The 25,455-nt window shown below is 39.0% G+C and overlaps 1 protein-coding gene across 1 annotated transcript in view; it reads left to right on the forward strand.

Annotated features, from left to right (window-relative positions):
• map4k5 (mitogen-activated protein kinase kinase kinase kinase 5) overlaps positions 1–23,875 on the forward strand; it is a 184,635-nt gene extending 160,760 nt beyond the window's left edge. Inside the window, exons 30-33 of the mRNA XM_060829188.1 lie at positions 9,536–9,628; positions 13,329–13,399; positions 18,880–18,935; positions 22,444–23,875. Coding sequence (XP_060685171.1) covers positions 9,536–9,628; positions 13,329–13,399; positions 18,880–18,935; positions 22,444–22,531 — 308 coding nt within the window. The 3' untranslated portion in view covers positions 22,532–23,875. The remainder of the gene's footprint in view (positions 1–9,535; positions 9,629–13,328; positions 13,400–18,879; positions 18,936–22,443) is intronic.
• Positions 23,876–25,455: the final 1,580 nt, after the last annotated feature.

Consider the following 25,455-nt stretch of genomic DNA (forward strand, 5'->3'; position numbering starts at 1 on the left):
CTAAGTTTTGTCTTATCAAATTATTACAATTTGTAATATGATTACAATGAAGATACCCAGAAAAGAAATTAAATCATTTGGCTCCACCCAGCTGGAGTCCACTATCCCTGGACAACAATCTACACAACCTGGGAGGAAATCTGAACACCCCAGCAAAATTCTGTGCAAGTGTTGGAGAACGTGCAGACTCCAGGCAGACAGTCACCCAAGGCTGGAATTGAACCTAGGACCCAAGCGCTGTGTAGCAGCAGTGCCACCCATAATTTCAATGTGCTTACCCGAATACTTTAAAAAGGAAGTGTTAGAAAGCTTGAATGTAGCCTCTTGGATAGTTCTCAGAATGGAACACTCCAAATCTCACACTGACCACTAAATTTCTCACCCAACCCCATTTGCTTTCCAAAATGCTGCAGTCAGGGGTTTTCATCTCAATAAAGTAAATTTTAATGTGTTTTTCATCAATGAACTTGCACAAAATGACAAATCCAGGTTTTTCCTAAAATTTAATATGCTAAACATTCCTAATGGCAAGTTTTAAAAAACAATTATAATGCCAAGTATCTCCATGTGTGTTGTGGATTTGGAATATCATATTTGTATTTGAAATTGTCAGTTACTTATTTATTTATTTTTATGGGGTGGTGTTCTCACTGGCTGGCCAGCATTTATTGCCCATCCCTAGCTGCCTTTGAGAAGGTGGTGGTGAGCTGCCTTTATGAATCTCTGCAGTTCACCTGCTATGGGTTGCCATTGGGGAGGGAATTCCAGAACATTGATCCAGCGACAGTGAAGGGATAGCGATGTATTTTCAAGTCAGGATGATGACTGACATGGGGGAGAAATTAAATGTGGTGTTCCCATGTATCTGCTGTCCTTGTCCTTCTAGATGGAAGTTCTCGTGAGTTTAGAAGATGCTGTCCGAGGACATTTTGAATTTCTGCAGTGTATCTTGTAGATGGTACTGAGCGCTGGTGGTGGAGGGAGTAAATGCTTGTGGATGTAGTGCCACATAAGTGGGCTGTCTTGTCCTGGATGGTGTCAAGTTTCTTGACTGTTGGAGGGCTCTTCCTGATGAAGGGCTCTGGCCTGAAATGTCGAATTTCCTGTTCCTTGGATGCTGCCTAACCTGCTGTGCTTTAACCAGCAACACATTTTCAGCTCTGATCTCCAGCATCTGCAGACCTCACTTTTTACTGCACCTATCCAGCTAAGTGGGGAGTATTCTTGTGCCTTGTAGATGATGAACAGGCTTTGCGGAGTCAGGAGGTGAGTTATTCACCTCAGTATTCCTGGTTTCTGACCTTGTCTTACAACCACAGTTTGTGATGAGTCCAGTTGAGTTACTGGTCAATGGTAACCCCCAAGATACTAAGTGATTCAGTGATGGTAACACCATTGATTGTCAAGGGTTGGTGGTTAGATTGTCTCTTATCGGCAATGGTCATAGCCTCGCATTAATTTGGCACAAATGTTATTTGCCATTTGTCAGCCCAAGCCTGGATATTGTCCAGATGTTGTTGCATTTGAACATTGGACTGCTTCAGTATCTGAGGAATCACAAATGGTGCTGAACATTTTATAATCAATGGTGAACATTCCCACTTCTGACCTTTATGTGGAGGGAAGATTATTGGTGAAGCAGCTGAGGATGTTTGGGCCTAGGACGCTACCCTGCAGAGATGTCCTGGTGCTGAGGTGACTGACTTTCACAATCATCATCATCTTCCTTAGCTTTAGCTGTGACTCCAACCAGTGGGGAGTTTGCCCCTGATACCCATTGATTCCAGTTTTGCTATGGTTTCTTGATGCCAGTTTGTTGAATGCAACCTTGATGTCAAGGGCTGTCACTCTCACCTCAACTCTGAAATTCAGTTTTTGTGTCCACGTTTGAACCAAGGCTGTAATAAGGTCAGGCGCTGAGTTTTGCAAGGTGATAATGCCACATAGTTATGATGGAGGCTATTCTCAGTGTGAAAGTGCAACTTCATCTCCACAAGGACTGTGCAGTGGTCACTCTTAATGATACTATCGTGGACAGATGCCTCTGCAGCCAACAGATTAGTGAGGATGAGGTCAGGTATGCTTTTCCTTCTTGGTTCTTTCAACACCCGTTCCAGACCCAGTCTAGCAGCTATGTCCTTTAGGACCTGACCATCTCAATCAGTTAGCATTGCTGCCAAGCACCTTGTAGTGGGAGACCTAAAAGACAACTTTTTTCATGCAGAGGATGATGTGTGTATGGAATGAGTTGCCAGAGAAAGTGGTGGAGGCTGGTATAATTACAACATTTAGAAGGCATCTGAATAGGAAGGGTTTAGAGGGATATGGGCCAAGTGTTGGCAAATGGGGCTAGATTAAGTTAGGATATCTGGTTTGTATGGACGAGTTAGGCTGAAGGGTCTGTTTCTGTGCAGTACATCTCTATGACTCTACAACATTGAAATCATCCACTCAGGGTACATTTTTTTGTGCTCTTGATACCCTCAGTGCTTCCTCTGAGTGTTGTTTAATATGGGGGGATGCTGATTCATGAGTGAAAGGTGACTGTATATGGTAACCAGCAGAAGTTTCCTGTGCCCAATAGCCATGAGACTCATGGGGTCTGGAGTTACGTTGAGGACGTCTAGGACAACTCCCTCCCGATTGTATACCACTGTGCTGACACCTCTGTTGGGTCTGTTCTGCTCTTGGGACAAGACATATCCAGGGATGGTGATGTTGGTGTCTGAGACATTGACCTAAGCTGTTCCATGAGTATGACTATGCCAGGCTGTTATTTGACAAGACCGCTCTTCCAATTTTGGCACTAGCCCCCAGATGTTATTAAAAAGGATTTTGCAGAGTTGATAGGGCTGTTTCTGCTGTCATCTTTTCCAGTGCCTTTGTCGATGCCAGGTGATCTGTCCAGTTCTCAAAGAAGTGCATTGAGTATAGGCATTAGGAGGCCATTTTGTGGCTGTACAGGTCATTCGTTTCGCCACTATTGGAATATTGTGTTCCTAAAGGAGGGAGACCAGAATTGAACAATGTTGTGAAACTTGAAAGGGTTCAGAAAAGATTTTACAAGATGTTGCCAGGTTTGGAGAGTTTGATCTATAGGGAGAAGTTGAATAGAATTTTTCCTGGAGTGTGAGGGGCTGAGGGGTGACCTTATAGAGGTTTATAAAATCATGAGGGGCATGGCTAGGATAAATAGACAAGGCCTTTTCCCTGGGTTGCGGAGTCCAGAACGAGAGGGCATAGGTTTAAGGTGAGAGTGGAAAGACTTAAAAGGGACCTAAGGGACAACATTTTCATGCAGAAAGTGGTGTATGTACGGACTGAGCTGCCAGTGGAGGCTGGTACTATTACAACATTTAAAAGGTATCTGGATGGGTATATGGAAAGGAAGGGTTTAGAGCATTATGGGCCAAATGCTGGCAAATGGGACTAGATAAACTTAAGATATTTAAAGAATCTAGCCACCTCCTCTTTAAACACTTTCAGTGACTCTAGCCTCCACAAGTCTATAGGGGTAGAGAATTCCAGACATTCTCCCTCTGGTAGAAGAAATATGTTCATAATTGCAGTTTGAAATGCGAGTCCCTTATTCTGTAATTGTGTCTCCTCTTCTCTCAAAAAAAGTAGATACTTCAGAGTCATAGAGGAAACAGACTCTTCAGTCTAACTAGTCCATGCCGAACATAATCTCAAACCAACGAGTCCCACCTGCCTGCTGCTAGCCCATATCCCTCCACCCATTCCTATTCATGTACTTATCCAAATATCTCGTAAGCATCTTAACTGTAGCAACGTTCACCACTTCCTCAGGGAGTTCATTTCACACATGAGCCACCCTCTGTGTAAAAGATTTACCTGTCATGTCTTTTTCAAATCTCTTCTCTCACTGTAAAAATGTGCCCCCTCGTCTTGAAATTCCTCATCCTGGGAAAAAGCCACCTACCATTAATCCTACCGATACCCCTCATGACGTTATGGTCACCTCTCAACCTCCTCCTCTCCAGTGAAAAATGCCCCAGCCTATCCAGCCTTTCTTTATAATTCAAATGTTCTATACCCAGCAATGTCCTGATAAATCTCCTGTGAACCCTCTCCAGTTTAATCCTTCCTATAACTGGGTAACCAGAATTGGACATAGTATTCCATAAGAGGCCTCACCAATGTTCTCTCCAGCTTCAACGTGTCTTCCCAACTCTATACTCAAAAAAACTGAGCAGTGAAGGCAAGTATGTCAAATGCCTTTTTAACCACCTTGTCTAAATGTGATGCAAATTTCAAAGAATTATATACCTGAACCCCTAGGTCCCTCTATTCTACAACACTACCCAAGGCCCTACCATTACTTGTGCGAGAACTGCCACAATGCAATACCTCCCATATATCCAGTTTGAACTCCATGTGCCGTTTTTCAGTCCATTGACCCATTTGATCAAGATCCCTTTGTAATCTTAGAAAACCTTCACTGGCTACTATGCCACCAATTTTAGTGTTGTGTGCAAACTTACTAACCATGCCTTCTATATTCTCATTCAAATCATTTACATAAATGACAAACCAAAGAGGACCCTGAACTGATCTGAAACGTAGCTGGTGACTTGCCTCCAGTCCAAAAAAGTCAACTCTTCACCACCACTGTTTTTTTCCATTAAGCCAATTATTTAACCAATTGGCAAGGTCACACTGATTCCCATGTAACCTAACTTTACCAGTCTACCATGTCGAATCTTGCCAAAGGCTTTACTAACATCTGAGAAAACAATGTCTCCTGCTCTGTTCTTAGAAGTTTTTTTGTAACTTTCTTAAAAAAAAACTGAATCAAGTTTGAGAGACAAAATTTTCCTCTCACAAAACCAAGCTGACTATCCCTAATCACTTTTCTAAATGTCTATAATTCTTATCTTTTAAAATCACCTCCAACAATTTACTCAAAACCAAAGTCAGACTCTCAAGTCTATAGTTCCCAAGTTTATCCTTACAGCCCTCCTTAAACAAAGGCACAACATTAGCTATCCTCTAGTCATCAGGACCTCACCTGTGATTTTGGTGATGTAAATATTTCTGCAAGGGGCCTCATAATTTCTTGCCTTACTCTAGGTTTGTGTAAAGATTGCAAATGTCAGCAAATCAACTTCCCACCTTGGTAAACATACCCACAACCACTTCCTCCCTTATTTCCCACAGCATTCCTGGACAAATTAGATCAGGTTTCTCCACACCTACCTTGTAAAGCCTCCTGAGCAAATTGTATATAAGATCACTCCTAATTCTTCTAAGCTCTTCTGAATAAACGCCTAACCTGTCCAACTGTTTTTGATAAGTGACTCCCTTCATCCCAGGAATCAGCCAAATGAATCTCTTTTGAACACCCTCTAATGCTTTAAGTTCAGGGACCAATGCTGTACAACGTACCCAGTGCAGCCTTGCCAACACCCTGTACATTTACAACAAGGCATTCTTATTTATAATTCCACTCCATTTTTCTAACCTGAATAAAACCATTAATCAAAACTCAATCCAAACAAATATATTACCATGAACTCCTATCTTGTGCAATTACTTTTTACATGACATTTTATTAATTATCTTCTGGAAATCCAAATACCATGTGTTTACCAGTTCCCCTTCAAATTTGCTTCTTATATCATCAAAGAACTCGCAAATTTATCAAAGAAATTCACAAAATTATGTTCACTCAATTTGATGGTTTTAAGTTTTTCTAAATTCCTGGTATTTCTTCCCAACAACAGATTTCAGGTTAACTTGCCTAAAGCTTTCTGTCACCCTCCTTCCTAAACATGAGCAGTTTTCCAGTTGGCTTGAATCCTCCCAATATCTACTGAGTTCTGGATAATTGAACTAATGTTTCCAATATTTCTACACCCACTTCCTTTAAAATCCTTTTGATGTAGGCCATAAGGTCCTGTGACTGTCTGCTTTTAATTCCCATTAGTTAGTCAAATACTTTGTCCCTCGTGATTGTGGCCATTACAAGACTTTTCTTCTGGTCAACACCTTGCTGATCTAATATCTTACAGCATCCCCCACCATGAAAGCCAGTGTAGAGTATTTGGTTAAATTATTTGCCATTTCTATTTTCCATATTATGAATTCCCCAGTCGTATTCTCTAGGGTATCACACTCACTTTAGCTACTGCTGTTTACCACTAGAAGGCCATGCTGTTTTTATATACGCCCATGAATTTGCTTTCAGTCAATTTTCTTCCCTCATTATTAGCTTTTTAGTCTCCCACAGCTGGTTCCTAAAAAAAAACCTGGCCTAATACTTGTTTTCCTCACTTTAATTTCAGGTAGTTCATCCTTCTCATAGAATTCTTTTAGCACTGCAATAACGTTTTGCTAAAATGCTATGAAATATCTGCATAAATAACTGTCACTGCACATCAACTGTCCTTGTCCATCTGGTCCTTGGAATTGAATGCAATGTCTCCAAATTTGCAGACAACACGAAACTGGCATTGTGTGCTATGAGGAGGGTGCTAAGAGGCTGCAAGGTGACTTGGACAGACTGGCTGAATGGACAAATACTTGACAAATGCAATAGAATGTGGATAAATGTGAGGTTATCGACTTCAGTTGCAAAAACACAAAGGTAGAATATTATCTGAATGGTGGCAGTTTTGGAAAAGGCGGGGTGCAACAACACCTGGGTGTCATGGTGTAACAGTTGGTGAAGGTTGGCATGCAGGTGCAGCAAGTGGTGAGGAAAGCTAGTGGCATGCTGGCCTTCACAGCAGGGGGGTTTGAGTATCAGAGCAAGGTTGTCTTGCTGCAGTTATACATGAGTCATAGAACATAGAACATAGAAGGATACAGCGCAGTACAGGCCCTTCGGCCCTCGATGTTGCACCGACCGAATCCTACCTAACCTATACTAGCCCAATAACTTCCAAATGCCTATCCAATGCCCGCTTAAATGACCATAAAGAAGGAGAGTTCACCACTGATACGGGCAGGGCATTCCATGAACTCACAACCCGCTGTGTGAAGAATCTACCCCTAACATCTGTCCTATACCTACCACCCCTTAATTTAAAGCTATGTCCCCTAGTAACACCTGACTCCATTAGCGGTAAAAGGTTCTTAGTATCTACCCTATCTAAACCCCTAATCATCTTATACACTTCTATCAGATCTCCCCTAAACCTTCTCTTCTCCAATGAGAACAGCCCCAAGTGCCTCAGCCTTTCCTCATAAGATTTTCCTACCATTCCAGGCAACATCCTGGTAAACCTCCTCTGCACTCGTTCTAAAGCTTCCACATCCTTCCTATAGTATGGCGACCAAAACTGCACACAATACTCCAGATGAGGCCTCACCAGAGTCTTATACAACTGCAACATGACCTCAGGACTCCGGAACTCAATTCCTCTACCAATAAAGCCCAGTACACCATATGCCTTCCTCACAGCACTATTTACCTGGGTGGCAACTTTCAGAGATCTGTGTACATAGACACCAAGATCCCTCTGCTCATCCACACTACCAAGTAGCCTACCATTAGCCCAGTAATCCATCATCTTGTTATTCCTACCAAAGTGAACGACTTCGCACTTAGCTACATTGAATTCCATTTGCCACATTTCTGCCCAGCTCTGCAACTTATCTATATCCCGCTGTAACCTACCACTTCCTTCCTCACTATCCACAACTCCACCGACTTTTGTGTCATCCGCAAACTTGCTTACCCAGCTTTCAAGTCCTTCCTCTAGATCATTTATAGTCGAAAAGGGTAGTACTGGAAAGACACAGCAGGTCAGGCAGCATCCGAGAAGAAGGAGAGTCGATGTTTCAGACGTCGGCCTTTCATCAGGAATTTGGAGGGGAGAAGGGCTCCTCAGATGCTGCCTGACCTGTTGTGCTTTTCCAGTGCCACCCTTTTCCACTCTGCAGTTATACAAGACTTTGGTGAGGGCTCACCTTGAGTATTGTGTGCAGATTTAGCCTCCTAGTCTGAGAAAGGACATTCTTGCTATTGAGGGAGTCCAGTGAAGGTTCACTAGACTGTTTACCAGGATGGCAGGATTGATATATGAGGAAATACTGGATTGACTGGGCTTGTATTAGCTGGAATTTAGAAGAACGAAGGGGGATCTCATAAAAATATAAATCCTGATGCTAGATATGGGGAAAGTGTTCCTGATATTGGGAAAGTCCAGAACTAGCAATCACAGAATAAGAATTAAGGGGTAAGCCATTCAGGACTGAATTGGGGAAGGATTTCTTCATTCATAATAGTGAACCTATGAAATTCTCTCCCACAGGAATGTGTTGGGGTCAGTTCATTACATATATTTAAGAATGAGTGGGATGTGGCCCTTGTGACTTATGGGATCAAGGGGTATGGAGAGAGAAAGCGGGAATGGGATACTGAGATTGCATAATCAGTATAACCATGATTGTAATGAATGGTATTACAGGTTCAACAGGCTGGTCTACGCCTGCATCTATTTTCTACGTTCGTGTTTTCTTGCGTGAGCAACATTTAGTCCAAATTGGTACACAAGCATGAAAGTTTTGAATCACCTTGAATTTCCAACTGATACCAGCCAGGAGTAAATTGAAGTAATCTAATCTGGAAGTAGCAAGAGAATGAGTGAAGGTTTCAACAATAAATAAACTGATGCAAAGACAGAATTAGGTAATTTTCATAGAAATGCTGCAGTGTTGATATTGGAAGATCATCTTGAATTACACCAAACATTTAGATAGAACTTTTGGTGAATGAAATTTTTGTAATAAACCCTAATTTAACATTTTGTTTTGAAATTTTGTAGGAGTGGGCACTTTGTACATTGCAGCACATGTACACGGGTAAACATAAATGGATAAAATTAAACAAGAATTCATTAAATAACCTAAAATGTAATTCTTCAAATGTTTCCCCACACTCTCTTTCCCTACATGTCTTTTGACCATTGTAGAATGTGTTTTCTATTCAACTGTCAATAGCTCTGAGCACCTATGACACAGTAACCCAAGACAAATATCACTAATTACTTGTGTGAAGTATATTTTAAGCAATATTCTAAAACTGTAAAGGTGCAATTTGAAACCTTCAGATAATAGAAGGAAATCACTACTGTTCGAATAGCTGTCAAAAGGTGTGGTGCTGGAAAAGCACAGCCAGTCAGGCAGCATCTGAGGAGCAGGAGAGTCAATGTTTCGAGCATAAGCTGTTCCTCAGGAATGATGTAAGGCAATAGGGGAGAGATTTGCTACCAAATGATTATTAAAAATTATGATAGTGTTGTCTTTTGAGGAACCAGAATCCCTACTGCCTGCATCTGAATCTTAAAAAAAATTCTCAGAAAAGTTTGGCACTCATGAGATTTGTAATTTTGTACAATTTCAGTGTCTGATGGTGTCCTTCCTACTCAAATAAGGAATCTGTGATTACTTAGGAACAGAAAATGTTCCAAGATGGATTTTATTACATGATATCGTTTTTTTGCCACTGCACTTCTATAACTCATTATTATAACTTATGCATGAATAGCCATATTTTCTATTTCAGAAAATGTCAAGATTGTAAATTTGCACGGCAAATTGAAATCAAGCAAAAAACTGGCATCAGAGCTAAGTTTTGACTTTTGCGTTGAATCAGTAGGTAAGTTAATTTCCCAATATTTAATGCATTAAAATTATTTTTAAAATAAATTTATAGCAAAATCCATTTCATTAGTTTTTTTCAGAATGCAAATCGGCTTTTAGATGGCCGAGGTGATTGGGCAGAGAGAGGTCAAATAGAACTGGGCTCGGACATGAGGTGATTTGATTTAGGAGGATGACGAAGACTGTGTACGCTCAATGAAAGTTTTAAATTGAATAGACTCTTCAGGAGATTAGGGCCCAGATTTTCCAATTTAGATTGGAAATCCTAATTCCTATCCTGATTACACTAAAAAGTAAACGCACATCTTTAGATTGGTACTTCTCTTGAGTTTCCTGGCTGGGGTGACAGGTGGGTGAGGGTACCCCTAGTGTGGCAGGTGCCTCAGTGGCTGAGGGAAATAGGTAATCGGTCAGTGAACAGTAGTCTGGATGTCAGATGTAAGTTGAATCAGGAGCTGAAATTGGCCTGTGGTAAAGATGTTACTACAGTTGTTATGGGGGATTTGAACATGCAGGTAGACTGGGAGAATCAGAATGGTATTGGACCTCAAGAAAGAGACTTTGTGGAGTGCCTCAGAGATGGATTCTTAGAGCAGCTGGTGCTGGAACCGACCAGGGAGAAGGCAATTCTGGACCTAGTATTGTGTAACGAACTGGAATTGGTCAGAGACCTCGAAGTGAAGGAGCCATTGGGAAGTAGTGATCATAATACATTAAGCTTCAATCTGCAATTTGAGAGGGAGAGGGAGAGGGTACAGTTGGAAGTGACAGTACTTCTGTTGAATAAAGGGAACTATGGAGCTATGAGGGAGGAGCTGGCCAAAGTTCAATGGTGCAATACTTTAGCAGGGATGACTGTGGAGGAACAATGGTGGATATTTCTGTGTATAATGCAGAAGTTGCAGGATCAGTTCATTCCTAAAAGGAAGAAAGATCCCAGGAGGAGGCATGGGCGGCCGTGGCTGACGAGGGAAGTTTAGAAACATATAAAGTTAAAAGAGAAAATGTATAACATAGCAAAGATAAGTGGGAAAACGGAGGACTTTTAAAGAACAACAGAGGATTACTAAGAAGGAAATACGCAGAGGAGAAATGAGGTACGAAGGTAAACTGGCCAATAATATAAAGGGGGATAGTAAAAGCTTTTTTAAGTATGTGCAAGGCAAAAAATGGTTAGGACTAAAATTGGGCCCTTGAAGACAGAAACAGGGGAATATATTACGGGGAACAAAGAAATGGCAGAAGGATTAAATGGGTACTTCAGATCTGTGTTCACCGGGGAAGACACAAGCAATTTCCCTGAGATAACAGTGGCTGAAGGACCTGAACTTAAGGGAATCTATATTTGCCAGGATTTGGTGTTGGAGAGACTGTTAGGTCTGAAGGTTGATAACCATCCGGGGCCTGATGGTCTACATCCCAGGGTACTGAAGGAGGTGGCTCGGGAAATCGTGGATGCGTTGGTGATTATTTTCCAGAGTTCAATAGATTCCGGGTCGGTTCCTGAGGATTGGAGGATGGCTAATGTTATACCACTTTTTAAAAAAGGTGGGAGAGAGAAAGCAGGAAATTATAGACCAGTTAGTCTGACCTCAGTGGTGGGAAAGATGCTGGAGTTTATTATATAGGATGAAATTACGGCACATCTGGATAGTAGTAACAGCATAGGACAGAGTCAGCATGGATTTATGAAGGGGAAATCATGCTTGACTAATCTTCTTGAATTTTTTGAGGATGTAACTCTGAAGGTGGACGAGGGAGATCCAGTAGATGTAGTGTACCTGGACTTTCAGAAAGCTTTTGATAAAAGTCCCACACAGGAGGTTAGTGAGTAAACTTAGGGCGCATGGTATTGGGGGCAAAGTACTAGATTGGGTTGAAAATTGGTTGGCTGTTAGGAAACAAAGGTTAATGATAAACGACTCCATTTCGGAATGGCAGGCAGTGACCAGTGGGGTATCGCAGGGATCCATGTTGGGACTGCAGCATTTTACAATATATGTTAATGATATAGAAGATGGTATCTGCAATAACATTAGCAAATTTGCTGATGATACAAAACTGGGTGGCAGGGTGAAATGTGATGAGGATGTTAGGAGATTACAGGGTGACCTGGACAAGTTAGGTGAGTGGGCAGATGCATGGCAGATGCAGTTTAATGTGGATAAATGTATGGTTATCCACTTTGGTGGCAAGGACTGGACGGCAGATTACTACCTAAATGGAATCAATTTAGGTAAAGGGGCAATACAGAGAGATCTGGGTGTTCTTGTACACCAGTCAATGAAGGCAAGCATGCAGGTACAGCAGGTAGTGAAGAAGGCTAATAGCATGCTGGCCTTCATGACAAGAGGAATTGAGTATAGAAGCAAAGAGGTGCTTCTGCAGCTGTACAGGGCCCTGGTGAGACCACACCTGGAGTACTGTGTGCAGTTCTGGTCTCCAAATTTGAGGAAAGACATTCTGGCTATTGAGGGAGTGCAGCGTAGGTTCACGAGGTCAATTCCTGGAATGGAGGGATTACCTTACACTGAAAGACTGAAGCGACTGGGCTTGTATACCTTTGAGTTTAGAAGACTGAGAGGGGATCTGATTGAGACATATAAGATTATGAAAGGACTGGACACTCTGGCAGGAGGAAACATGTTTCCGCTGATGGGTGAGTGCCGAACCAGAGGACACAGCTTAAAAATACGGGGTACATCATTTAGGACAGAGATGAGGAGAATCTTCTTCACCGTGAGAGTGGTGGCTGTGTAGAATGCTCTGCCCCAGAGGACAGTGGAGGCCCAGTCTCTGGATTCATTTAAGAAAGAGTTGGATAGAGCTCTCAAGGATAGTGGAATCGAGGGTTATGGAGATAAGGCAGGAAGAGGATACTAATTAGGAATGATCAGCCATGATCATATTGAATGGTGGTGCAGGCTCGAAGGGCTGAATGGCCTACTCCTGCACCTATTGTCTATTGTGAATGCGTTTTGTGGTATGTCAAGTGGTACTGTCAGGCGAGTTGTATCAGTCGAGACATATCTGGCCGGTTTGGTGTCTGGTCCAGTGGAGTTGGGGATTGCAGTCCACTGGGTCAGGTCGATTCAGGATGTGGTGTGTCATCTTGAGGTTGAGGATTGAAGAGTGGGTCAGACCTGGGTGAGGGTGATTGACCAGTTGCAGGAGAGGTTGTTTGATCTGCTGAGGTTAAGATGAACCAGGGATTAGTTGATAGGTTACTCAGGATTAAAGTGAGTTTTAAATTCTCCTGGTAACTATTGACCTTAAATGAGTTGCAACCCTTCCAAAATCACTTTTCTTATCCAAGCCATTAATATATACTGTCAGTAAGTATGATTCCTTTGTGACATTCCACAGCTTTCAATCCCTTGTCTAAGTGGGTATACTTCTGTGAATAAAATAATGGCTTCTTGTGTTGTTAAAAATTTAATAACTCAATGTTTATTTTGGTAATTGGATATTTAGACACTTCAAAAATATTTTACGGAGAAAAATCTCAACATTTTGGTGTGCAAGTGTTTTAATTGCAGTTATCTGGAGTTTTGAGTTGTGTAGTTTAGAATTGAGAAAATCTTCTAATTAGACTTATAATCGTAACAAGAGCTAGATGCTAAGCAGATTCAAATATGCTTATTTCATTTTATTTATGCTAAAAGCCTTTCTTTGACCTGCCCCTCTTTTATCAGTGTGTCTTCAGGATAGTATACTGGCTTTCTGGAAGCATGGTATGCAGGGTAAAAGCTTCAAGTCAAATGAAGTAAGTCCACCTACAATTACTTCCACAGTTGCCAAATGACTGACTGATTGATTGATTACTTATTGCAGGACTTGTTTTTATTGACTTTTGTCTCTCCGAAATTATGTCATCGTTCAGTGTACCACAACAGTGATATTATGTCTCCGCATGAACAAACGTGTTCTTAGCAATCCACTCAAGGAGGTGGTGCTGCTGTCACCCTAACCCTGAGCCCCAAGCAACCCCTTAGAACTGTGGTTGTTGGGGCCTTATGTGCTGCCTGTTCCACGCTCCACATGCAAGAATCTACACTTATTCTTTCTCCTGTTTCTTATTGAGACATTGACTTTTGCCCGTGAGACCATAAAACATAAGAGCAGAATTTAGGCCATTCAGCCCATCGAGTCTGTTCTGCCATTCAATCACAGCTGATAAGTTTCTCATCTCCATTCTCCCGCCTTTTCCCTGTAACCCACGATCCCCACGACAATCAAGAACCTATCTACCTCAGTCTTAAATACACTCAATGCCCTGGCCTCCACAGCCTTCTGTGATGGTGAATTTCATAGATTCACCACTCTCTGACTGAAAAAGTTTCTTCTTATCTGGGTTCTAAAAGGTCTTCCTTTACTCTAAGGCTGTGTCCTTGGGTCCGAGTCTCTCTGACCAATGAAAGCATTTTCCCAACATCTACACTGCCCAAGCCATTCAATATTCTAAAAGTTTCAATTTAATCCCTGCCATCCTTCTAAACTCTGTTGCGTGTAAACATTCCTTGTATGTTAAGCTTTTCATTCCTGGGACCATTCTCGCGAACGTCCTCTTAACACACTGCAGGGCCAGTACATCCTTCCTGAGATATGTGCCAAACACTGCACACAGTACACCAAATGTGGCCTGTCCAGAGCCTTGTGGAGCCTCAGAAATATTTCCCTGCTTTTATATTCAAGTCTTCTCAAAGTAGATGCCATTATTGCATTTGCCTTCCTAACTACTGACTCAACCCGTAAGTTTACCTCGAAAAAATCCTGGACTTGAACTGCCAAGTCTCTTTGCCCCTCTGATAGATGCTCCAAATTGCTCAGATAGAAACACAAAATGTGATTTTAAAAAAGTATTCCTTCAGAGCAATTTTTAAAAATATTTCTTTATATGATGTGCGTGTCATTGCTGAGTTCACCATTTATTTCCCATCTCAAATTGTCTCAGAAATGAGCTGCTACATTAAAACGTTGCAGTTCCTGTGGTGCAAGTGACCTCTATGCTGGGGGTAAGTGTTCCATGATTTTGACGTAGCAACAGTGAAGGACCACTAATATAGTTCCAAGTCAGAGCTTGCGACTTAGAGGGGAACTTGCAAATAGAAATATTCCCATGGATCTGTTGCCTTTGTTCTCTAAGTGGTAGTGGTTGTGGGTTTGGAAATTGCTGTTGAAGGAGCTATGGTGGGTTACTGCAGTACATCTGTAGATAGTATGCACTATTGCTGCTATGCATTGGTGGTGAAGCGCACAAATGTTAAATATGGTGGATGTGGCGCCAGTCAAGCAGGCTGTTTTGTTTAGGATGCTGTTGAGCTTCTTGACTGTTGTTGGAGTTGCACTCATCCAGCTAAGTATTCCATGCAACTCTTGACTTGTGCCTTGTGAATGGTGATCAGGCCTTGGAGATAGGAGATGAGTTACTTACTGCAGAATTTGTAGCCTCTGACCTGCTCTGGGTCATGGTATTTAGGTTTCAAAAAAAAAGTCTTTAACCTGTTTAGACATGTTATGACACATGTTGAATTAGATGGATTTGAACCCAGATTTTCTGGTCTATAGTTAGGGGCACTATCAATGTGCCATAAAGCCCCTTCACAGTATTCATGTAGCTGATTGATGTCATTTATGGTTAATGGGATACTCCTGTGCAAGCGCATGCACACATAAGGATGTTGACAGTTGGGCATTCAGCGATGCTGGTTCCATTGAATGTCAAGAGCATTTGGTTAGATTCTCTTGTTGGAAATGATTATTGGCTGGCACTTCTGTGATGTAAACATTACTTGCTATGTATAATCCCAAGCTTGGATGTTGTGCCAGCCTTTGCATTTGAGCACCGACTATTTCAGTATTTGAGGAGTCCAAATGGTGCTAAAAGTTGTGCAACTGTTCCTTCTTCCGACCTTGTGGTGGTTGGAAGGTCATTGATGAAGCAGCTGAAGATGCTTGGACACTGAAATCATTGTCCTCTAACAGCTTGTTGGGCCGCAAGACCTGTTTCCACACTATCAAATATAGTCTGATATGGACCAGGCCAGACCCCTTCAAAATATTTTAAGAAGGTAGCTTAGACCCTAATATTTTCTTATTTTAAAGGCAGATGTGAAGTAAGTGTTCCAGAGGGTGTAATGCAACTGGTCGAACCACCTGGCTTTATCTAAACATTACAGCTGACACCTGAACAAAAGAAAGCAGAATTTAGAATGACAACTATTGGAAAACTTAAGCAAGTCGATACAATAACTATTACTAATTAACTATTCTAATGCAGAAACTTAACCAGGACTCAATACAGTAACTTAACTAACCCAGTAACTATTACGAATTAATTGTTCCAATACTGTCACATCCCTAAACACACCCCTTGGCAAAAACGTAAGTTCAAACACCGATGCTTACAGGCAGGTGGAGCAACACCCAGAGAGAAATTTCAGAGAAAATGAGAAGAATCCTTTACTGAAGCTTGCAACTCTTCTGGACAGTAACATCTTGTGACTGCTACAGCTTTTGAAAAAAAACCTGAACTGGCGAACTGGCTGCTCCCCATCCATTGTTGAACTCCCTACACTCCTCGCACCTCTGCCTTTATGACGTCTCTTCAAAAAAAAAACCAAGGACAAAATAATCTTTTAAAGTGACAGCATTGTCCCAAGTCTTGATGTCAAGGGCAGTCACATTCCTCTCATATCTTGAGTTTCACTCTTTGTTTGCATTTGAACCAAGACCGTAATGAGGTCAGGATCCATATGTCCGTAGTAGAGTCAAAACTAAGCATCAGAGAGCAGATTATTCTTTTGCAAATGTGGCTTGATAAAATTTCAACCCTTTACGTCACTTTGTTTGAGAACAGACTGAAAGGGTGATAATTGGCTGTTTTGTGTATATACCTGGACAATTTTCCACATTGTCTGGGAGGTTTCAGTGTTGTTGGACTGGAACAGATTGACTTGGGGGCATAGCAAGTTCTCGATCAAACTTCTTCAGTACTACTATTGGAATGTTGTTAGGGCTGTAGCTTTTGCAGTATCAAATGTCTTCAACTGTTTCTTTATATCACATGGAGTGAATCAGGTCGTCTGAAGACTGGCATTTGAAATACAGGGATCTCAGCAGGAGGCTGTTGAAAATAATCCACCTGGCAATTCTGGTGGAAGATATTTCAGATTTTTTTTTCCTTCATCATTGAGGATATTTGAAAAGCCCCCGCCTTCTGTTAGTTGTTTGATTGGCCATTATCAGGACTGAAATCTGAGATCTGATCTGTTGTTTGTGGGATCACTTAGCCCAACTATATTGCATGCTGCTTCCATTGTTTGGCTTGCAAGTAATTCTGTGTTACCAAACTGATACCTCTATTGTTAAGTATGTCTGGTGATATGCTGTCCTGCACTTAACATTGAAACAGGGTTGATCTCTCAGCTTAATGGTGAGGGTAGAGTGAGGAAATATGTCATGTTATGAGGTTACAGATTGTAGTTGGATACAATTATGTTGTTGATGATGGACTATAGTGCCTCAGGAATGCCCAGTTTTGAGTTGCTAGATCTCTTTGAAGTCTGCCTATTTAGCACAATGAAAGTGCCTCAGAACATGAAGGATATCCTTATAGTGAAGATAGGACTTTGCCCTCAACAAGCAATGTGCAATGGTACTTTGTACCAAGATAACTAAGACTGTTGTGAACACCTTAGAGTTTATTATAAAACAAATCCCTTCAATATTTCCCTGTGCTCAAAACTGTGAACACTATTGATTTCTGGGAATCATGGCCAAGCCTAATACTGTCCTTGTGTACATATTTTCCATTCTTTTCTAAGTTATTTGTTTGAGTAATATAGCAGTCTTTGTTACTACTTTCTCATTAGTTATTTGGGGGTATATGTTCTGAAAGGATAGATTCTGATCTTAAAGTTTGTGAAAGATTTGTAGGTCAGGTGCTCGTTGTTGTGGTTCTGTTTGCCGAGCTGGGAATTTGTATTGACGATGTTTCGTCCCTTGTCTAGGTGACACCTAGACAAGGGATGAAACGTCTGCAACACAAATTCCCAGCTCGGCAAACAGAACCACAACATTCAGATCTTAATTTGGAGCTTATGGAAATTATGGAATGATTTACTCATGTACAGCAAACCTTTTCCAAGAAGGATTAGTCAACACAAAGGGTTTTAATAAAGCATTGTAAGTCATGTATACAAATGAAGTGATGAAATGTAAACAGTCAACAAGCACCTTGGTAACAACAAATACAATGTTAGTATCTAATTCTGGGAGCGGTAGATTGTTTGTAAATGACCTATAGTATAATTGCTTTTATTGAACTGGCATTTGAGATATTAGCAGAGTGTGCGGTGGACTCTATGCATTTGATGATAAATCATTGACTTGCATTGTCAGATCCAAAATGTTAATGACTTACTCTCCATTAGGATTCAAATTAGAATAAGTCATGTGCACAGTGTATACTGTACTTGAAAATATAGTAATGTTAGAGATGGGCTGAATTATGCTATACTTAAGTCTCCTACTCTGGTTTTGGAATTGTTATTGCTATATTTTTAATCTCTACCCTTTTTAGGTTTACCTCCAAATTTGCTTTTGATTGCTAATCAACTCTTGTCCCTATAGACAGTATTCTGAGTTAAGTTGCATATCAATAGATGATAACAGGTCTTTTCATTCAAAATGTGTGAACTAGTGGGTGTTGGTATTTCTTAAGACACCAAAATAATCTTCAGAATCTCTGGAGGACAACCGTTTAAAATCGAAATTAATTTGGTTTTGCACTATTAAACTGCACAAAACTTAGTAACTAAATTCATCTTAAGTAAAATCAAGCACTTAAAGAAAATTATGTTTCAAACTACTGTTGTATTACTGAACAGAATAATAGCAAATAGTTCACACATCGAGAAACAATAGTTATACATCTTGGGATTAAGCGTATCATTTAGTGCAGTTCAAATACTGCAGGTTTCTATATTTTGTAATATTTTGTACTGTTGTATACAAATTTGTTGTACAAAGTGCTGCAATTTTGCATGGAGTCTGCAAAAATGAAAAGAATGTAGGTTTTTGAGCCAACTTGAATGATAAATCCTCCCTGTAGCTTTGCAGCACCTTGTATATTTCAGTCCACTCTGTGCATACTTTGCAAGTGTTTTAAAGCCATTTTGAGGATTATTTTAAATGTAAAAATTTAGAAATGTAATTAATTTATTGCTGAATGTTCCAAATCAGGTTACCCAGGAGATATCTGATAAAAGCAGAGTCTTTCATCTCTTAGGATCTGATAGGTAAGAAGCCATTATGTATTTGGCTAATTAAAAAGATATTGTCTGTAAAACTAAGTTATTGTATGTATACAGTCTTTATAGCATTTGACAATTAGGTTAAATATTTCGATTCTAGAGATATAAAGAGAGAGGTACAGCACACAACTTTCTCCTTCTGTATTTTGCTGTTGTCTATGAACATGACCTTTGAAGATCCTCTCATTCCTGACAGCTTTTCTAAACCCAAGTTTGATAATACATTATGTACTTCTTTTCCATTTTACCCAAGAAGTAGCCAATATGAGAAGCATTTCATCCCATTACTTTTAGATGTGGAATTACTATGTGCAAGTTCATTGTACCTTTGAAACTATCACTAATAACCAAGATAATTGTTTTGTTTTTGATGAATAGGGAAATACATGTATCTCTATAATACTTCTGTTTTTGAGCAATCCTGAAATGTAATTGCTATTTTGTCAGTTTAAATAAAATACCAAATTGGGACAATGCTGCAATCTGATTTATTCTGTCAGTTCAAATGTCTTTGTCTCTGCTTTCATTTGAGTCTCAAGCTGTTGCAATTTTCAGCTGCAAAAGTGTAAACTTGTGCACATAGTAGTTGTCATTAAACAGCTACAATGCTTATTCAACATCACTGTTCCCATAAAGTTACATGTGTGCAGCTCCCTGGAAGGTATGGCTCAGGCCATTTTGCATATTAAATGTGTTTGCGCAAGTAGTCACACAAAAAAACCTAAAGATACTGCTTTTGAACAAACTGGATACTTGCAACAGCAATTTTATATAAACACTCCTCACAGACCCTTTGCACTCTCCTGGAATTGGAACAATTGCATTTTGTATAAAAGGAGTGCATAGTGCAGAATAAAATCGATAATTTACTACTAGAAAGTCATTCAAGGTGTTTGCTTAGGAACTAGTTTAGTACCTAGTTTGCATGATTTACAAGTTCACTTACACCATTTAATTGCTGTAAATCTTTGATTAAATGCCACATAACTTGAGCTCAGTGAAACTATTTTGTTTACATATTAACAGAGTCATAGAGATTGACAACGTTGACAAAGGTCCTTCCAGCCATTGTTTTTAAAAACAACCTTCAAACTATTCTGATTCCATGTTCCAACACTTGGCCCATAGCTTTGTATGCCTTGGTATCACAAGTGCACATCTAAATGCTTCTTAAATGTTGAGGGTTTTTCCCTCTACTACCCTTACAGACACAGAGTTCCAAACTTCCTCCTCCATCTAAATGAAAATGTTTTTCTTCGCATCTTTTCTAAACCTTCTGCCCCTTACCTTAAATCTATTTGCCCAGTCAATGATCCCTCCATCCGGGGGAAAACTTCCTTCTTGTCTATCTTGTCAATGCCCTCATAATTTTATCCTTCTCAATCATGATCCCGCTCAATCTCCTTTGCTTTAAATAAACCAACATTAGTCTGTTCAGTCTCTCTTTGTAAATAGTCCAGTTTAGCAACATGTTTTAAACCTCCTTTGCACCCAGTCTCCTTAACATTCCATTTCTGGGATTGCTTTTTGCTGATTACTCTCAATTTAGTAAATGAAAGCAAGCAGTTTGATAACTTTAACAAAGTGAATAATTTGTGAGATGATATTTAATAGTGGCCTATTTATAGTTTAAAAATTCTCAAGTCTGAAACTGCTGGTTAGTTTTGACTCTGTTTAGGGAACCTTTGTGCTCTTCCCTGTCTACACCTATAGGAACTGGGCTTCTCTAATGTTTCTACACAGCCAAACAATTGTAGATCATGATTATAGCTCTAGTCTGCCTGACCTGCTCTCTTTGCTTTCAGACATGATGGTTTATCACTGATGTATTGTTCCATACATAATATATAATGTGTTTACTTTCACGCATATCTGGTAAAATGAGGGATAATCCATATATTTCATCTAAATTTTACAATTTAACTTTTCAAGTCTGGTAGATTAGTCCATTTTAGCTATATATTTTCCAGCTAAATACTTCATTTAAACAAATTGATTTGAGCTGAGATTCGAAATAAATAGAATATTCCTGCTTGATGAATTAGAAAAAACTGCAAATAATAGCTTTAAAATGTTTAAAAATGTTAGGTACACTGTAAGAAATATTTAACCATGTAAATTATTGCTGTAAATCAGTTATTTTCATGTGAGCAGGTTCAATAGAATTATAATTATATTTGAAAACTTTTGTAACTTGATGGGAATATTATTTTAACTGACAGATCAAAGATTAACCATATGGTCTTCGTTCCTTATGAGGTTTCAAATTTTAAATATATAATTTAAACTATATCTACCCTATACGATTTTGAATGTGAACTGTACTCCTCTGTTTTTGAGATGCAAAACCACAGCAGAGTGAGACTTGTTGAATTGCACAATTGTGTATCTTTGAAACAGCTGTCCAGTTCATTCTATTTTCCTACTCTTTGACCCGTGTCTTGAAAATTTCTCCTTTTAATATACACCCAATTTCCACTTGAAAACCAACTTCATATATTGCTGCAGCTCTTTTTGTTGTTGAATTTGTGCTGAAGAGTTGAGAGATGTCTGTGGAGATTGAAATATTTTTCTTTGGACTGAATCAATCTGGCTGCATGCAGAGGAGAACATCTTTTCCAAGTGGTGTGCCTATTACGCCAGAGGAGATATGGCCAGTGATAATACACAATTGGATATTGTGTGCTTTGACCCAAAGCAAAATGATAATAATACTGCTGTGCTTTGATATTGCTGTTCAAGTTCTGCTTAAACTTAATAAATTCAGAACATGAGTGAGAATGGATAAAAGGGTTAATTGACTTTTGTAAATTCCAAATTCCAACATAGCCCACTGGAAAAATTGCCTTTTTTGTTAAGAATGTTAGTTTTTGTGCTTTGCGTAGTGTTTGCCACCTGAAGGTTACAATGCTTAGCATATCAGTAGGTCAAGTGCTCCTGACAGGAAGTTAAAGCAAAAAATATGTTGTATCAGGCTGTAATTGCATTCTTCAGCAAATGATTGTTTTGGCATTGTGAACAAACCTATCCACCCCTTAAATAGTAAGATGCAGGAATACCTAATGGTAAACTTGCAAACCTAACATGATTTTAATATAGTTAGACTCAGTGAAATATATTCTATAGTGAATTCCAGGAGGAGAAAGTGAGGACTGCAGATGCTGGAGATCAGAGCTGAAAAATGTGTTGCTGGAAAAGCACAGCAGGTCAGACAGCATCAAAGGAGCAGGAGAATCGACGTTTCGGGCATAAGCCCTTCAGGAATTCCAGACTGATACCTTCCCTTGGAGGAGGTTGTAAGAGTAGGAAAGGGTTGCTCATAAACCTTTGCAAGTTGAGTTTTTTTTTAAAAAACTCCTTTTAATCTTGCTGCACTGTAGATTAACTTGCTTCGAAAGAAAAATGTCTGATTCTGGCAATCATGTTTTATAAATATAATTAGGCTTTGTATTTTTCAAGAAAATCCTAACTATATGGTTTACTTTTATTGCAGGGTTGTAGTGCTAGAAAGTCGACCAACGGACAATCCTACAGCCCACAGCAATCTCTACATCCTTGCTGGCCACGAAAATAGTTACTAAGCAACACCAAGGAACTTAATCACGGTGACTGTTCCTTAAAATGGGACAAACACAACAGCTTCCAAATATGAAGATTCAGTGAGGGAAACATAAACAAAAAAGAAGTCCGGCTGTGACTGCTGTAGCCTTGTTTTTGGTGTACTTTAATATTTGATTCAATCATGAGGTAGATTTTCTCAGCAAAGAAGTAAATTTGGTAGCTGGATATGGCTTCATTAAGAAATTCAGCCACTGTGTGGTTGATCTGATATGTCAAATTTGCTTCATAAAAGCTCTGATTAACTGAATTTAGAAAGATCCAATTTCTAATTATAAAAGCACAGTAATTCATAATGAAAATATGCTGCAGTGTTCTTAAAGTGCCACACTTTCTCATAACTATCTTCTTAAACCTTATATTTTATAAATATTTTGCAGCAAAATTTAGTGCTTTATAATGTTCTATGTTGTATATTATCTAAATTACTTTGAGTACTAAATCTGTGTCTTTGGAATCCTTCCCTTGCTTAATATTGCAACAATTTTATAGGATTTTTAATGCACCCACTGCAAGAGTGTACAGCTTGAAGTCTGCCATAGTATAGTGTTAAATTGAATATTTAAAAGCTTTATTTATTAATCTGCCAATTGTAAGAAAGATCATATACTTTGTGGGGGAAAAAAAAACAGGTAATGTGTCATTTAGTTGCATTTATGTTATTGAAGCTTGGGGCTAAAAGGGAGAAAATGTTTCTTTATAAGCTGTTTGTATGCAGAAGCATATTGTAGTATATAATTTCGACCTTACACTCCTACACTCTTTGTACAAAGACACCATGTAAGCACTTTCTGTCCAATTTTTAATTTGTAAAGCTTATCTGTTTAGATGCAACACTAGAACTTTTTCATATTTTAATCTTTTCACATAGTGTATAGCAAAGGTGTTTTTATACACGTGCAGTCATAGTTTATGAAATGTAATAAAACACGTAAATTTTTCAAAGATAATTTTAATTTTTATTCTCCACAATCTTCTGGCTCAAATAATTTGGAAAATCATCCCATTTCACCATTTATTCTTTCAACTTCAAAGTTGGAAAATGATTTATGTTACAAGCAGTGAACATCTTTAAGTCACCATTTTCAGTTTCTACCTCAACCTATGAAAGGCTGGTTTCTGTGCCTCCACGTTATTTTGAAGATCTTTCAGCAAATTTTATTCATATACGTAAAATTAGTCATGCATATTAAAGACTCTAATTCAGTGGAATAACACTAATTGTAGCAAAAAAAAGAATTAATTGTAGCTCTGTAATATGTACCTGTAAATAATGTAAAATAAAATATTCAGTGCATGGATTCAAATTTATATGTCATAATTGCTTTGTGTATAGGAGCTATTTTATAACTTGCAATAGAAAATAACCCCTTTCTGAAAGGTGTTTTTGGATTTAAGTTTATAAAAAGTCTTTATCCTACCACCTGTTTGCTTGAGATGGGCACAAATTTTGTGTATTTTGTTAACAGTCTTATATGTTAACTCTAGTTTAACATTCGCAATTAATCTGTATTTTTAGAACTTGGTGTACAAAACGTTTGCTTACACTTTCTGATTCACAATCAAGTATAGCAAGTCATGTAAATACCAAACTGATAATGTTATGAAAGCATCACGATTTTTTTTAATGAAAACAGTTGTTTAAGAAATCTACATGCCTTCTAAAGTTTACTTAAGCTTTCTTGGTGAAATGCATGAGATTTGTTTAGCATATTATACTTGAGCAGTAGCAAGGAGCTAATTTGTTAAATGATTCAACATACAAAACATGACAATAATGGTCATTTTTTAAAGATTGATTCTTATCAGAATTTTCATCTAATACTTATAAAAATGTCATTTTTCAGATGTTTGATATTATAAAACACTTCATTATTGCTTTCAGCTTAGAAATAGAGCGAAAATAGATATAATTCAAATTGCTGATTTTCCATCTCGCCGAATTTGAGTGATATGTTTAAATACTTTGTTTGAATAACTTGATAAATTTAGAAATGGAGAAAAGTTCATCGTAATTACTGCTGCCTCTAAGTATCCGTTACCAGTTTTGGAGGAGAGCATGTATTTGGACGACTTGGGTAGAAATTGTCCACTGGGTAGACGAAATTAATATCTCAGTCATACTCGAAATGGGTCAATTTATTGATTTCTGCCAAAAAACTGTTGATGTTGAAAATCTGAAATAAAACACTGCTTATAAATACTCAGCAGGTTTAGCAGTATCTGTGAGGAGAAAAGCAATTTACAAAGTGTCTCTGAAAAGTGAGAAATGTGATGGATTTTGAGCATTTGAAAGAAAAGTGTAGAAAAAGTATGAAGGGAAAACCTTTCTAACCACTTGGGGAGACATGGTACAAAATGACAAGTTTAATTGTGCAAAAATAAAAGAACTGGATATGGGACAGAAAATAAAAGATGTGTCCGGGAAAAGAGTGAAGGCAGGATCTAAAGAAACTCCTCTCCAAAAGCAAAGAAAATAAAGGGGTGGTCAGAGGAACGAGGAAAGAAAACAAAACACGAGATGGGACACTGATTATAATTTAAATGTTAACTTGATTTTAGGTCGAGAAGGTCATAAAGTGCCCATTTGAGAGATAAGGTGCTGTTTCTTGAGCTTATGTGGATCTTTGTGGGAATAAAGCAAGAGGCCAAGAAAAGTAGAATATTTCAGTGACAAGCAACTGGAAGCTTTGGGTTACATTTGTGGATTGATTAAAACTACTCATTCAGCAAAAGTGTTTCTTTCTTTCAAGTATGACTGTGATTGTAAGCTTAACTTTATTGGATACTAACAGCCCAATTGACCCTTCTCCTTTCTTTTGACTTTGTCCCTTCTAATAATCTTGCCCTTGTCTCTATTCACAATTCTGACTCTGCTCTCCTTGCC

Source organism: Hemiscyllium ocellatum, chromosome 8 (genome assembly GCF_020745735.1).
Source record: "Hemiscyllium ocellatum isolate sHemOce1 chromosome 8, sHemOce1.pat.X.cur, whole genome shotgun sequence".
Taxonomy (NCBI): Eukaryota; Metazoa; Chordata; class Chondrichthyes; order Orectolobiformes; family Hemiscylliidae; genus Hemiscyllium; species Hemiscyllium ocellatum.